General features: G+C 38.3%; 2 protein-coding genes across 2 annotated transcripts in view; both read right to left on the reverse strand.

Annotated features, from left to right (window-relative positions):
* The window catches only part of LOC136842133 (keratin-associated protein 6-2-like), a 41474-nt gene extending 25759 nt beyond the window's left edge, over window positions 1-15715 (reverse strand). The window contains exon 1 of the mRNA XM_067109494.1: window positions 15569-15715. Coding sequence (XP_066965595.1) covers window positions 15569-15715 — 147 coding nt within the window. The remainder of the gene's footprint in view (window positions 1-15568) is intronic.
* Window positions 1-17515, reverse strand: part of LOC136842053 (uncharacterized) — a 431892-nt gene that overhangs the window by 409753 nt on the left and 4624 nt on the right. The gene's annotated exons all lie outside the window — the stretch shown is intronic.

Raw genomic sequence — 17515 nt, forward strand, 5'->3', positions numbered from 1 at the left:
ATGGTAACGCCCTATATATGGGTTCGATCCGATGAGTCATTTATTCTGTTCACACGTGATTGTGTGATATGATTTCTATATATATATATATATATATATATAATATATATATATATATATATATATATATATATATAATATAAACATATATATATTTATATATATATATATATTATATATATATATGTGTATATATATATCATTTGTAGTTAAATAAAAAATAATACACCCGAATTACACTGCACCTGTCGGAGACATGAAGATATTTAAAGCAGCCCAAGTGATTGCATGAAAACTTGATTTTTCGAAGGAAAATTCTACTAATAATGATACTGGTGTTTCTCAAGGTAATTAGTGGCACTAAGTGGCACTACTGACTTTAATATTAAACGAGGCCTCTAATTGCTTCGCGATTAGGCGGGATTTTGATTAATCACACAACTGCATGATGATTATCTCGTAAATAAATCTGATAACTTTCACATGCTGTTAGTTAAGGATGAATGTTGAAAGTGACGAATGTTAGTTACTGTAGGCAGTATCCTAAACAGTTTTTTGGAACGCCAAGATGTCGTTTTTAGTTTAGATATAGTGAATGCCAAACTATAATTCTAAATTCTCCAGCATAACTGATATTTTCAACTTGAGTCATATATACATATATATATATATATATATATATATATATATATATATATATATATATATATATATATATATATATATATATATATATATATATTTATATATATATATATATATATATATCTATACATATATACATATATTACATATATATATATATATATATATATATATATATATATATATCTATATATACACATATATACATATACATATATATATATATATATATATATATATATATATATAGATATATATATATATATATATATATATATATATATATATATATATATATATATATCATATCAAAGATGTTGCTTTAAGCCTGATGAACAGCATCAGTTAGGGTGAATCCGAATTCCTTGTATTTCCTTTCAATGTACCTGACGTTTCAAGACCATATTGTCCCCATTTTCAGCTATAAATTAAAAGACAACAGAATTAAAAATAGACTCAGATTTTAAAACGAAAAAAATTATTAGTATAAAAAGAACATAACAGGGAACAATGAATACTAAGAGGCATTCAGGGTCCATTTATGAATTGAGTGTTTAGTTGGGGGCACGATGCTATATATATATATATATATGTGCAAAGATGTTCGCACGCCAGCGATAAATTAATCTCTAAGCGTTCGTGTTTCAATTGTTAAAAGTGGGGATCAGACTTCATGAACTTCATTAGCAGATATTTGCAATCAGACTACGGTATTTTCGCCTGCAGCGGTATCGGCAACTCCGGCGAATTATTGCAATTAACGAGCACCGGCCCTGGTGTTCGGGAGATTGTTTATGCGCCCTGACACTACTGCATGCCAAGCCTGACTCTCTGGCCCCCGCCCCCCTTCGAGGTCGTGCATAGCCTCGTCATTAAGTTGCACGGGTTGGAAACACGAGGGCAATACGACTCTGTCAACTTTGGAGGGTTTGGTAAACAGATGCCTAATTTCGGTATGAATGGAGAGAGTGGAAGAGAATGAGAGAATGAGAGAAAAAAGACTGAGAGTTATGGCTTTAAGAGACGATTCTCTCGAGGAAGAAGAGAGGATAGGCGGGAAACTAAGAGCGTATTTAAGTATCTAAGTCGCAAGGAACAGGAGAGAGAGAGAGAGAGAGAGAGAGAGAGAGAGAGAGAGAGAGAGGGGGAGGAGAGAGTTTCTGTTGGTGTAAACGCAACACTCAAACTAGAGGCAATTGGAGATTTTATGTTGCATTTAACATAGGAAAGGGTATGAAAGATTATGGAAAGTTTTCTTATACATTTGCATCACAAGGGGGAGAGAGAGAGAGAGAGAGAGAGAGAGAGAGAGAGAGAGAGAGAGAGAGAGAGAGAGAGAGAGAGAGAGAGAGAGAGAGAGATTGCATACACCGTTGCACTAAAACAAGAGGCAACTAGAGATATATTGCTGAATATGACGTAACAAGACAAAGGGAGAGAAAGATAAAGGAGAAATTTCCGTTGCATTTACATCCGAGAGAGAGAGAGTGAGAGGAGAGGAGAGAGAGACAGAGAGAGAGAGAGAGAGAGAGAGGGAGAGAGAGAGAGAGAGAGGGGGCGGGAGGGAGGGGGAGAATATCAGCTTTGCGAAGAAACGCGGCCATGTATCAAGTAGCCACTTAATATGAATTCTGTCTCAGCTCATTTCCTTTATCTCGAGAAGAAAGCGGGTAATGCATTTCAAGCAGAGAGAGAGAGAGAGAGAGAGAGAGAGAGAGAGAGAGAGAGATTCTAGCACTTGTTTTTTCCTCCTTGCCAAGCTCCGTGATTTCCTTCCTTCATAGGTTCCCAAATTCATTTAAGAGTTCCACCCTTAACAAATCAGTGCTACCGTTACTTCAAAAAGTTAAATTCCACTCATTCCCCCTGTCACTTTATTCCGGACGAGATAAGAGGATGACAATGAACTCTACGGTCAAATGAACAACAGATGTCTTCTTTTAGTTAATTAGACTGGTCTCATATTCTAAATGAAAGATAATGATAGCCATAGCACAATAAGTGCAAGTGCTCTTTATCAGTATCTACTTATTTTGAGTAATAACAATAAAAATATTAATAATAATCCAACCTCTTGACTCCAAAGTTTGCAAATTGCAGTAAGCTCTTGGTGATCTTAGTTTGCCTTAGTTCTACAATGTAGGACAGAGCAGAGACAGAAGGAGGGGGAAAAGTATTTTTTTTATTACTGAATGAAATAATACGCATCAGTAAATGAACTGGACGTACAAGTTAATCCACAAACTTTTCATTCCATCTGAAAGTATTTTGTTACATGTTTTTAACGATATAAACTGAATATATTCGACTATTAATTGAAGATATTTTGGACTGCATACGCACTTATATATGCAGGTACCTTGATAAAGTGCACAGTCGTGAGCTGACTGTTTAATTTATAATTCATAAATATTACTCTTATCTCTTTCAATCTCTCAAATACATTTTCTCGAAGATTCTCTCTCTCTCTCTCTCTCTCTCTCTCTCTCTCTCTCTCTCTCTCTCTCTCTCCCTTGCCTTATAATACCTAAATAATACTCTTATTTATATATCTCTCTAAATTTTAGAAGATTGTCTCATTAATCTATCTCCCTCTCCCTCTCTTTAATAGTTAATTAATAAATGAATTATCTTAAACAATACCTCTTCCTTTCTTTCTTTCAAACCTTTCGAGGAAATAAACAAAATTTATATTCTATACTTTTAATCGACTAAAATAAGCCTCGCATAGGCAACAGGTCAATTCAACTCCATTAAACCTGATCAAACCCTAGGCAACGAAAAAAAAAAAAAAGGAGATCACTACCTGGAAGCCACTACAGCAAATGGCTTTTAAAGGAATCTAACCTCGAATTTCCTTCCGGCATAAAGAATCGGGTCTCATATTGGCGACGATTCGCCGGAACCCATTAGCGCGAGCGCCGATGACCTCCAGGTAAAACTGCAGCTTGGTATTCCTTCTGATACGTGCCGGAGGGTAGGGCTTATCCCGAATCTATTCACGCTTGGTATCCCTTCTTGATATGTGCGCCGGGGCTTTATCCCGAATCTATTTTGGTATTCCTTCTTGATATGTGCGGGGAGGTGTTAGGGGCTTTATCCTGAATCTATTCACGCTTGGTATTCCTTCTTGATATATGCGGGGGGAGGCTTTTATCCCGAATCTATTCACTCTTCAAGAGAGAGAGAGAGAGAGAGAGAGAGAGAGAGAGAGAGAGAGAGAGAGATTTAAGCATTATGTGGGGAAATATTTTCAACGTTATAATTGACGAACTATGACTGGAATGGAATACAGAGTTTGGACAAAGACTGCCACTGGGACCTATGGAATCATTTAGCTGGAAAGGAAATTGAGAATAGGTAGGCCTGGAAGGTGTAACAGGAGGAAAACTCGGGATTTGCACTATGAAATATTGCTGTTTAGAGGTATGGATGGCGAGGGAAGAAAGATAAGAATGGAGGTAAAAAGGAACGAAAGAGGTTGCAGTTGGGTACAGAGGGACGCTGCAAAAGAACCTTATTGATGCCTACAGTACTTGACGAAATATGGATAAGTTTAAATGATTTGATAAAAAAAACTATTTCAATCCACAGAGAGAGAGAGAGAGAGAGAGAGAGAGAGAGAGAGAGAGAGAGAGATTTTGCTGACCGCAGAGTCTGCGGCCTCCCGGAATATCAAAAAGGCTCTCTTCATTCACGAAGGTTTTGGGGGGCGGGGGTGGGGGAGGGGCCGATATCATTCGCCTGGATTCATTTTCCTCTAAGGCTTTTGTGGTTCATTTTCCTTTAAAGGCTTTTGTGGACGGGGAGGCTTGGCCACCCACCACGGGGCTTTTGGGATGGAAGTGGCGAGACCAGATAGGCCTAAAAGGGAAAAGAACGCCTGATATTTTACCACTGGTCGAGGGCGCGGTAGCAGGCCGTCGACTAGTTTCCGCTCTTTTTTTTTTTTTTTTTTACAATGGAATAGATAGGCGTGGGAACTGGTTTTATGATTTTGTGTGTATGTCTGTGTGTGTGTGTCTGTATGGGTGTGCGTTGTTGCCTTTTATAATCCGATGGGTCTAGAATTTTTTTTAATTGTAATGGATGGGCCACAAATTTTAAAGAAGCCTGTGTTAGATTACCTCTCTCTCTCTCTCTCTCTCTCTCTCTCTCTCTCTATATATATATATATATATATATATATACACAAATATACACACACACATATATATATATATATATATATATATATATATATATATATATATATATATATATATATATATATTTATATAATTTTATTTTGAGGCAGCGGTTTGTAAATAAACACATATATCAACGTATATAAATGCATCACTAACTTATCATGCAGAAATAAAAGTAGTACTAATGTTCACCAATTTGAAAAAAAACTGATTCTCTCTCCCCTTTCTCTCTCTCTCTCTCTCTCTCTCTCTCTCTCTCTCTCTCTCTCTCTCTCTGGTACTTAATTACTAATCGAAATTATCCGATTAACGCTCTTCCTCTCTGCCAAATCTTTAATAGAAAAGAACGACATTTCTTCTTCCGTATTTCTGATCAAGAAAGAGCCACTCACAGCCTCTGACTTAATAAAGTTTTTTCTTCACATCTGATTAATCCGTCTGCAGCGAGTACTTTGAAAGACCACCAAGTGGAGGCTCTACTGTAAATGGCTTTTAAAGAACTGTAATTCAAAATTTCGTTCTGCCGTAGAGAAATGAATTTCGTATTGACGAAGACTGCGTGAACTCATTTGCGAGAGCATTGGCGACCTCAAAATAAAACCGTGGCTCTTATTCCTTCTTATTGGACCCATAATCCGGACAGTCTTTAGAATAGAATAGAGTATAGAATTTAGGCCAAAGGCCAAGCGATGGGACCTATGAGGTCATTCAGCGCTGAAAGGGAAACTGACGGTAAAAAGGCTTGAAAGGTGTAACAGGAGGAAAACGACGCACTTGCACTATGAAGAAAATTATTAGTGATGGTGGAAAGTAAGATGGAAGAGAGAGAATATGAACGGACGTACAGTAAAAAAGAATGAAAGGGGGGTTGCGGCTAAGGGCCGAAGGGACGCTGTAAAAAACCTCAAGAAATGCCCACAGTTCACCGCGTGAGGTGCACTGACGGCACTAACCCCCCTACGGGGAATGTAAGCCATTATCTTGGCAGTCTTTAGATTAAGCTGGCCTTATGCCAGCACGGCGCTTGCAGCCGCGAGCAGCCCGTAACGATAAGTTTTTATTCCGAATCTATTCCCGCATTTAACTGAGGTTTGCTGACCACAGTCTCTAGCCTCCCGGAATATCAAAAAGGTTCTACTGTTCATAAAGGGTTTGGAGGGAAATCATCTCGGCCGAATTCGTTTTCCTTAGGCTTTTTATGTCTGAGGCGCCAAAAGGGATTCTGGAATGGAAGTCGCGAGAGGACACAGGCCTAAAAAAGAACCCCCCCTTATATTTTATCACAAGTCTAGGCGTGGAACCAGTGTTTACTAGAACCTTTTTCAGTAAAGATTTTCGCTCGTTTGCACTCTGGGGAATGGAATGGAAGGGAATATAAAATCTAGGCCAAAGGCCAAGCGCTGGGACATATGAGGCCATTCAGGCTGAAACGGAAATTGAGCGTAGCCTACAAAGATTTTCAAGGTATAGGCCTAACTGGAGAAAAACCTCTCAGGTGCACTACGAAACAATTGTAAAGGGGAAGGTGGAAAGCAAGATGGAAGAAAGAATATGAAGGGAGGTACAGTGAAAAGAATGAAAGGGATTGCAGCTAGGGGCCGAAGGGACGCTGCAAAGAACCTCAAATATACCTACAGTGCACCGCGTGAGAAGCACTGACGTTATTACCCCCCGAATGAGTTTGCATTCTGTGATGTTTTGGTTTCTTCATGTATAGCGTTTGCTCAGATTGAGGCGTGTATTTATTTACTGTTCATTTTCATTTTCATTTACGCACGAGCCTAAACGCTTTCCTCAAATGCTATTAGTCAATGACCTTTGGATTATAATTCGGAACAGGATTAAATCGACGTAAAACATTGGGACTCCGGTAGCAACGACGATATGCTGTATTTCACCTCCAATACGATTTCAGTTCACAATAATGTAACATGATACGCAGCCTGACTCGACATATATACCTTTACAAAAATAATCTTCCGGTAGCGTGGGCAGTATATGCAAAAGCCCCTATAACTCGCATGTCAATACTGACGTTAACGCAATTTTTAACGGTAAAGAGAGCACGAAAGCGTCGAATTGATGTTGTTACTGCCGCTGTGAAATACTACGAGAACCTTTTAGAATTCGCATGTAAAACGTCAGAAGAATTCAGAATCCCGGAGCTTCCTCAGTGAACCCAGATGAAAGACGCATTTAACGGCCCGGAATGCTTCGCATCTACACCATTTTCAGACTGCTATTACTCTGTATACCGGAGGAATATCAATACAGGAGAGAACGCTTAACGTTTTCATCTTTAGACCACCTCTGAGCCTCGACGAATAATGTTTAAGACGTAACAAAAAGCGCGATTGGAAAGATAGGTTTAATCAGTGCTTGGAATAATGACGGTTACATCAAAGGCTAAAAAAAGAACACCATGGGATAAAACTGGACAAGAGAGTCTCAACATGCTCATTAAAACAAGACAGCACAATAAAAGGTTGGGAAGACTAATGACAAAAGGGAAAAGAACAAAAGAAAACTGGCTCAAGCCAGATAACTGAACAATGTTTGCATTAGACTAGCAAATAACGCCAAAATGTCAGGGATAACTTGTTTGGCAAAACAGAAATAAATAATCAATACTTGTACAATAAATGATTTCTGATATTAGAAAATTTGGATTGAAATAACCAAAAATCTCAATTTATAAATCATAAAAATCGTTTGACAATTTCTGGTCCCCAAATTACATCTGGGGCATTATTTATATACAATTGCATTATTACGCAATCAAAATTTAAAAGGGACCTCATTGTAAGTGGATTTTTTGGTATTAAAATGACTTGCAACATGGTTTTTCTGGATTACTTTCTAAATTTATACAAACCTCTTCTTGGGACTCTTAGAAATCGCAACTTACTGATAATTGCGTGAAAACACTGTAAGAATTTCTTAAATAAGAAACTATCTCACTGGCTGTTATAAGTACAGTACCACGGAAGAAACTCTATGAGCTATCCCATACGTCCCAGACGATAAATTTAAGTAATCTGAAGTCTGCAATAGAAAAACATTTAACATGTTATCATTTTAATACTAAAAATCCACTTACAATAGGGTCCTTTTTAAATTTAAGGAAGAATCTGCCCAATAATGCAATCGTCAGTCGTATATATAAATATACTGGCCCCAGATGTAATTTGGGGACTTACGGGACCGACTAAACGATTGTGAGGGTCAGAGCAGATACATAAAGGTGTTAGTCACCGTACTATATTGCAGATTGTCCAATCCAGAATTTTCTAATATCAGAAATCATTCAAATATATGTATACAAGTATTGATTATTCTGACTTCTCTGTTTTGGGCCAAACAAGTCATCCACACGAACTGCTAATTTTGGAATATTCATAAAACAGCTAGTTCCTATTGAACACACCACCCCTGTTTGTATCTGGCTTGAGTCATATGCTGTTTCTTCCTTTAGTCATTCAGTCTTCAACCTTTCCAGGTGCTTTTATGAACTGTCTTGTTTTTAATGTATATTTATATAGCATGTTGAGACTCTCAAGTCGTTAGTTTTATTCCATGTATTTTAATTTGTAAATTTTTCTTTTTTTAGCCTTGATGATGTAACAGTGTTACGAAACGCACACAACAAATACCACCTACAGATGACACTATCTCCTTGTCACTCCTGTCCTGATATATATATACACATATATATATATATATATATATATATATATATATATATATATATATATATATATATATTAATATATATATATATATATATATATATATATATATATATATAAATTAAAATATATTGGAGGGCACTGCTTATATCTACTCTGAGTCTACTGGTGCAATACACAGGACACTCTGAGCCTAGTGGTGCAATGACTCTGACACTCTGAGTCTAGTGATGCATGACTCTGGACACTCTGAGCTTAGTGATGCATGACACAGGACACTCTGAGCCTAGTGGTGCACGACTCTGGACACTCTGAGTCTAATGGTGCACGCCTCTGGACACTGAGTCTAGTGGTGCATGCCTCTGGACACTCTGTGTCTAGTGGTGCACGCCTCTGGACCCTCTGAGTCTAGTGGTGAACGACTCTGGACCCTCTGAGTCTAGTGGTGCATGCCTCTGGACACTTTGAGTCTAGTGGTGCACGACTCTGGACACTCTGAGTCTACTGCGGTAGATTGAAAAAATATAGGAATTTACAAACGCGGGCACATAAATATGACAAATTTGCTGATCAAGTCCTGGGATTAAGGGAAGCGAATCAATCGTAAAAATTTTGTTTACAGTCGAATAAATCTTGCTGCCAGAAATCCGGATATACGGAGTGACGCGTCGCTTTGTTGATTTAGGTTGTTTACGAAACATTTGTTAACGAATGCGTAGGTTTTCATAAAGGAGAGAGAGAGAGAGAGAGAGAGAGAGAGGAGAGAGAGAGAGAGAGAGAGAGAGAGGGACGTTTAGTGGCGTCTATGTATTTGAAACATTTGTTTAACGATTTCGCAGGTTTCATAAAGGGGAGAGAGAGAGAGAGAGAGAGAGAGAGAGAGAGAGAGAGAGAGAGAGAGAGAGAGAGAGAGAGAGAGAGAGAATACGTTTGTGAGTCTATGTACGAAACATTTGTATAACGCATGCGCATATTTCATAAGGAGAGAGAGAGAGAGAGAGAGAGAGAGAGAGAGAGAGAGAGAGAGAGAGAGAGTACATGTTTTTAGGAGTAACAGAGAAGTCTTATAATACCATAGCCTATATGAGCAAATTCTGTCAGAGTCATATTTTGTTATATAAAAGAAAACAAGCAAAAATCCGCCTAAATTTCTTCTGCACATTCGACTTTTCTGTACAGCGTATAATGCTGTATGAGCCGCGGCCCAAGAAACTTTCAGCCACGGCCCGGTGGTGGCATGTCCTATATAGTTGCCAGGCGCACGATCATGGCTAACTTTAACATGAAATGAGATAAAAAGTAGTGAGGCTAGAAGGCTGCAATTTGGTATGTTTGATGATTGGACGGTGGATGATCAACATACCAATTTACAGCCCTCTACCCTCAATAGTTTTTGAGATCTAAGGGCGGACAGAAAAAGTGCGGACGGACAGACAAAGCCGTTGAATAGTTTTCTTTTACAGAAAACTAAAAACGGTTCAACGATGGTCCCGCCAATCTGCATTTCTAGTTCTCTTTTCATTGTTGACAGGAGAAATCTTTGACCTTTCAAGCACATGTAAGCGCACGTAATATGCAAAGGAAAAGTCTAGCACAGTTGTCTCCCGCTGCCCTTCAACTTTTGAGGCAAAAATACCAATTACAGCGCCCTCGTGTCTGTGCCAGAAACGCCGGTCAAATATGCAGCTGGGAAAATCTATTTGCGTCAACGAGGCTAAAAGATAAAGTGATGCAGCAAGAATTTCACGTACAAACTGGGACAAGTTGATGGTCATCGAGTGTGAATCGAGACAGCAGACTGGCAGACACTGAAGAAGGGACAAGGCAACAAGGAGAGAGAGAGAGAGAGAGAGAGAGAGAGAGAGAGAGAGAGAGAGAGAGAGAGAGAGAGAGAGAGAGAGAGAGCATTAAAGTTATGTTCTATTTTATTACTGAGGTGACCAGACAAAAGAAAAAGAAAAACCCGCTGAGGTAGACCTTTTTCAAATCAACTTTCTCTTCAAGCTGAGGTAATCAACTAACTCCTTTTCTTAATCAAACGAAAAGTACTAATTATTGTTGTTGTAAGAGGTCACTCACTGCCTCAGCAACAACCACCACTAAAAAACTGATATGGAAATGCTGTACTTGTTTTTTCTATTCCGAGACAAAAGAAAAAAAATTATACAGCAGGGTAAAATAAAAAAAAAAAAAGCTGGAACTTGACCACAAGGCCGTTAGACAGCCTACAGCTGTCCTAGAGGAGTGGAAGGTTTAAAAACTCGGACGAAGGAAGGAAGGGATAGTGCAGCAGATAATTAAAATATATTACCACAGAGACAACTGTTGTTACTCTCCATAGAATAAGGGCTAGCCTAAATTAGTGGATTACCAAAGATTTTCCCTTTATTCATACAAGTGGTTCTAAAAGCTTAGACGATTTAATTAGTGCAATAAATTAATAGTATGGCCACAGTACTATATGAAAATTTTGTGCTAATTTTTTCACTAATAATGTAGGCTGATAACTAATGTGCTGCTTCTAAAAGTCTATATGATAAATTTCTTCCATATATTTATATATATATATATATATATATATTATTATATATATATAGTTTATATATATAATATATATATATATATATATATATATATGTACACACAATATTTATATATGACAAATATATGCCCGTTCATACAATTATATTTTAATATATATATTGGTTTCTGTGGTTTTACACATACCTAATGACACCACATATATATAGAAATAATCATCAATAATCAAGGAATAGAAATAAATGTAAAACTCTACATCAGACCGAACGCAGGTCTTTCAATTGAAAGCGCAGGGCGCCGCCCTGGCCAACTCAGCAAATTAGATACTGAGGGCCACCCAAAGAATTACCTAATCCAAGTAACTCTTGCATACCAGCGTGTTTTCCCCCAACTTCCCGACTTAGTGACCCAAATGGCTTTCTAATTATCCCCTGAGAATAAGATAGAAATAATAAGCACACAATTACGTGTGGAACAGAAATAGCCTCTGACTCACATCAGCGGGAGAACCGAGGTCTTTCAATTGAAAGGCAAGGGCGCTGGACCATGGTCACACGAGCCACCGGATGAAGTACAGAACACTGAGGACTTAAATGGCACTGGATGAATGATCGGGCTAGGTGTAACTGCCGCATACCAGCGTGCTTTCCCAACTTCCTGACTCAGGAATGACCCAATTGACAACATTTGTTTAAGGTGGTAAGGATAAGACAGAGCCAATCAAAACACAGTGAAATCATGGAACAAGAATGTGATGCAATCAACCTGGTTGATCAGTAAGAAAAACAAACTGGTCTTTGTGTTGTCTTTGTCACCCGAAGGACAAAGGCGGCAGCGCACTTGCTCACCTCAATGAAAGACCTAGGTTCGACCATGATGAGTCATAAATTTATTTCAGGAACATTCCCATGTTCAGTGAAATTTATATCTAATCTTACTGATAATGGATAATTCAATGAAAGGCTGGAATTGAAAGGTGATGGCATCGAGCCACTCAGGAAAAATGCATGCAAAATACCATGTGAACTGTCGCTTGTTGACCTTTCCAACTTTAAACTGACCGTGCAAGTGGCAGCGACAATGCCAATCACCAGACCAGCACACTGGACTAGTCTCGTGAAAACTGTCAGAAAGTCATGACAATGATAGTATGCATTTTATATATATGGCATATATCTGATCTCAGATATATATATATATATATATGACTTGATATTGCGTGAATGTGCAAGAATGCTTAGTGATGGCAAGCTTTGCTGGGTGGCTCTCTGGGGATGTCATCACAGGAGTTTAAGTATGAGATGCCTGTGCTTTTGTGTCCTTCCGTGAGGCCAATTTTGTCAAATACTGCCAGGCATTGCATGAGCTATGATACCTAAATTCTTTCAAGTAAAACATCAATACAAAAGGTAAGCCGTTGGCTGCCTAGAGACCTCAGGGACATTTTTAACCTAGAGTTCTCCTCAGTCTTTAGTTGCAACCCGAACTTCGGAGGAATGGCAAGTTTGTTGTTACAAGACCAGTCGCCAGTTCTCAGCAATTATTTTTTAACAAGAACTCTGAGGAATAAATGCTGTTATAAAATATTCTGATGGCTTTCCATTTTTTTAACTTTTATTTTCATGTCACTCCAGAAGATGGATGTTTTACTGGCCACAGATCATCACAAATATCCTAACTTTTCGGAAACAGATTTTACAAAGTATTTTTACCTGAGCATGAGACAAGGACCATGAACAAACACCTCATGGGAAGACATTCTTGGAAAACCATGTCAGCAAGCTGTCGGTTTACTGCAACCTTTTGAATTTCAGCTTTTGTTGAGGAAGAGCCTGCCACACCCATCTGTATATATATATGACATATATATATACATATATACCCCAGCTCGCATAACTTCTATATATATATACCTATGACAGCTAGGCCGTTACTTCATTTCAGTGAATTTTCAGACTCTTTTACTATAACAATGCAGTCTCCTTCCTATGAGCCGATAAAGATAAATATTTTTTTATTCAGGCAACTGGTGGCGTAATGCTTTAACAGTCAAAGCAAAAAGAAAAAGGGATTGCCAGCAATATATTCTCAAAGAAAAAGAATCTATGAAAAGAAATGAATGTGATCTGCTGGAATTATTCCAGGTACGTAAATGAAACATTCCCAGCTTCCTTAGTATAGGGTGGTAGGCTGTATATGTATATCTCAGCTACCTCGGTCCCCTGGAGAGTCATGTTACACTAAGACAAAGAACCAAAGACTGATGTATATCATTGTAGATGGATCAGCTTTCGTCCATGCCATAGACAGATATAGATAGATAGACAGATAGATAGATAGGCTATGCACTTTGCGAAAACTTCTTGCCTTATACAATACTATATGCATAAATACAGTCATAGATCTTGTATTTGATGTAACAATACAGAAGATAAAGCTGAGACAAATAAACGTGGTGGTAGGGAAAAAGCGCAAGGTGACGAACCAAGAAAACAAACATTTCAGATAATGGCAAAGAAAAATAAAACTAAGATAAACTGCCCTCAACAAGACAAAAGTTCAAACTAAAAAGTTGCCCAGATGTCTCACAAATGTTGGGATTGCCACGAAAGGGTCTGCTCTGTCCAGCAACCCATGAAAAATCGTCTTCAGGGAAAAAAAGGAAAAGTGCTCTCCTGAGGAATTGACACACATCCCTCCGACCAAATTTAGTGAACTGGAGCCAAGACCATCCGGTTAAAAAATGACCCGGAGTGTTCTTGTCGTTGCAGTCCAGTGCTTTCTCCACTCTCCACAATCTGAGGCCTAGAGGGAAGCTAGGTGGCATTTCTGGCCAGCCCTTCACAGCTGGTTGTCTGATATGATCCTATTTTTTTCTCTGGGTCAGGAGGTTAGGTGAATGGCATGCTCTTCTTCCATTCGTTCTCTCTGTGATCAGTGTCAGCCTTCCACACAACAAATACCACCGCCTATATAGTTATGGAATATCTTTCCAGATCCCATGTGTTCTAAACTGATCTATGTATGTCAGAGTGGAAGATATGACCTGAAAGGTTGGAGATAGTTTGTCATACTTATGTATAAATATCCAGCACTGCTGGCACTGTGGATAAATAATAATCACGATATGTTTTTTAGAAAACAGGAATAAATATGAGGCCATTCCACCAACCAGGTCCTGGAAACTGGAAGCGTGCTGCGTCCAGGCTGGTTGTGTGTGGGGGCAACCGAATAAATCCACAGCCGAACCCTGCTGAAATGGGGATGGCAAACGTCGTTTGTGATTCGATGGCAAGAAACCTCTGGACAACCAACTCGTAGATTTCGCCAAGAGTTGCCAACAGCTTAGAGAAATGTGGATGCAAAGAGAGCTGAGAGGAAAAGGTGCATAAGTGTGTGTGCTGGGTCTTCCCTGCACAAATCTGTGCACTTGCAAATTTAGAACCAAGATAAATATTGCCCTCTCTTATAGATAACTTGCTTCCGCATTCAACGTGTCATGCTATGCCTGCCTTCTTATCCCCGAAAAACCGGTTCAAAGGTGTAGGTTGAGAGACCTTCTAGAATCTTGCGTTTAGTCCATTATTTCTCTTCTTTTCTTTTTATTTCACTGTCTTAGACACAATGTTGTATTTGACCATACCATTACTATTTCAGTTAGAAAAAGCAAAGTTAGTTAAACTGTCTGATCATGAATATCACCATTAAGGCGAAACAGTTGGTCTCTATGTCTGCTGGCCCAGTGGAACAGAAAAAAAAATGCAGGCAAAAATCTATTTACGCCAACGAGGTTAAAATATTTAAATGATGTTTTCAATAAATGTGTGGTATGAACATTTTATAACCTAAAGTCGAGTGTTTAAAAAAAAAAACTGGCATATTCCATCAAGAGGCTCCCAAAGAGTGAATCTCAAGAGAGATGGCGAGCCATTTGAAAGAAATAGCCGCCAGAGAGAGTTGCAAGGTGGCCAGCGCCTTTTCTAAGAGAGCGTAGTCTTAGGAAGACCTTTCAAATTTCAACCTTTTTCCATCTAAACGTAATCACATAACAGCAATCTAATGCACTAAAGGGAAGTATCAGAAGGATGAAAGGGCATTGGGCGGAGAATATTGCTCCCACATAATGAACAAAACAAAGTTACAAAAATAACCTGAATCTGAAAATAGTGTAGTTTTTTTTTTTAATCGGAGAGCTTGTAATCAGTTAAAAAAAGGTGAGACTTGACCATGATGTTAAAACAAATGAGTCTAGAGGAATGTAAGGTTAGTAATAAGAATCAGGAACTCAGCCTGGAAGAGACTATATAGGAATCTGATATATATGTATACTGAAACTGTATTTACTATAACATAAACTACATGTATATATTCTACATATGTATCCTCCTTGCGTTTGTTTACAATTTGTGGATTATGAGAGGGAGTATCCCTTATCTCCAGACAAAGAGCTTCGAAAAATTTGGACGAATTCAACAGGCTTACATAAATGGACAACAAACCTACCATAAGGAACGGACAGAAAAGCGTCCTATAACTTTTCCCGTAGGCCTCAGCATGCCCGTGATATGGAATATGGGCCTCTAAAACCGACGATGAATTTTCACTGGTAAAGTCGGAAGAAACGTTACTAAGGTCCGTCGGAGGGAACATTGTGACAATTTCACGCAGGCTCCTTCCTTACTTTTTTCCAATAGACATTTTCGGGAGCTGGACAGGGCTCCGTTTGAGTACTTTAATCATTCCTGTGAGTTTGTGGAAAATTTTGTTTTGTTTTGTTGTGCTGTGTAAACAATCAAAAATACAACAGCACTACATTTAGCTGTAATGTATGTCTTACTGTAAACTAAAGAAAGAAATTTCTGTCTATTTTATCTGAAGACTTGCTTTCTGCAAAATGGATTGTAAAAAACTTTTAAAAACCTTTGCAACAAATGTAAAACTAAAATTTTTGTCTGCTTGTCAACGTAAACATTGGGAAGCTCTCCAACGGGACGTGCTGTCCAGCTAAAATCGATATTTAACTGTACGCAAAAAGGAGCCTTAAATGACACGATTAATGCGAACGGACTAATTTAGCATTTTGCTTCCGACTGCGTTTAAAGGGCACAGTGTTTGTGTTCAGGTCCAGATATTCCCCTTATCTAACGTTTCTTTGAGGCCTACAGTGAAGTTCATCGGAAGCTTTTTCTGTCCGCCAACTTCTGTTTATCAGCGTTTGTAAATTCTCTGTGAAAATGATCTTGTTTTTTTCTCTGTCAGGAAATTTATGTTCCCTATTCTGTTCACACACTTTATTCATTTATTACGCAAATTGAATTCGTCCAAATTTTTAGAAGCGCTAGTATGAATGATGGGAAAAGTGTGTGTGTAGTCTGTATATATATACCCTCGTTGATATATACTTATCATGGAATATATGACTGTGAAGTTTATGGTATAGTAAATTCAGTTTTCAGTGTCCACTAAACAATTAATGTCAGGTTTTAAGAAATATAGAAATTATCTTCCTGCTCCCCGTGTTCGATTCTTACTGATAACCTTCCATTCCTCTAAGCGAATCAGCTGTAAAATTTTCATTGTGGTCAACCGAATCAATCTTTTTTTAACCTGTTTAGTTTACGTCGTTTTGTTGGCCTCGAATTATTTATGAAACCTTTTTAACGAATCAGTTTTTTTGTAAAGGTGTTTGTTGTTGAGGAGAGAGAGAGACCTCTTGCAGAAGCCCTTTCTACTTCGTTAATAATTACGTCTTTCGTCTGATTACGAATTGGAGTTATGTGATTACTTTAGATGGAAGATAAGTTTTATAAACTCTTCCACAGACAACTTTTTCCACCACAGCAAAAAGGAAACCGTACTCACTTAAAAAACCGGTTCAACGAATCTCTCTCTCTCTCTCTCTCTCTCTCTCTCTCTCTCTCTCCACTTCTCTTCTGCGTTTTTTGACAGTCCGTCTGCCTTGACCATTTCACGCACATGTCACCTTGTTCGGCAAAAGAAAATTCTTGCTACAGTTTTCATATTTTAGCCTCGTTGACGTAAATAGATTTTCCCAGCTGCATATTTGACCGCCGTTTCTGGCACCGGTCAAATATGCAGCTGGGAAAATCTATTTCTCCAACGAGGCTAAAATGGGAAACAATGTAGCTAAGACTTTTCGCTGCATGAACTTGACGTGTGCTCACGATGTGCGTGAAATGGCAAAGGATTTCCCCTGTCAAAGAGAATGGAAAGAGAGAGAGAGAGAGAGAGAGAGAGAGAGAGAGAGATGAGAGAGAGAGAGAGAGAGAGTTGAACCGTTTTTTTTTTTTTGGGGGAAACCGGGGCGGTCAAGACCTTATGAATCAGTTTTTTCCATCTATAATCAGTATTATAAAGCTTAATCAGGGTTCTATAAATATATAACATCTAGAAAGGCGTTGGTACAAGAGGTCACTTACTCCACAACAA

This window comes from Macrobrachium rosenbergii, chromosome 9 (assembly GCF_040412425.1).
Source record: "Macrobrachium rosenbergii isolate ZJJX-2024 chromosome 9, ASM4041242v1, whole genome shotgun sequence".
NCBI classification, from domain to species: Eukaryota; Metazoa; Arthropoda; class Malacostraca; order Decapoda; family Palaemonidae; genus Macrobrachium; species Macrobrachium rosenbergii.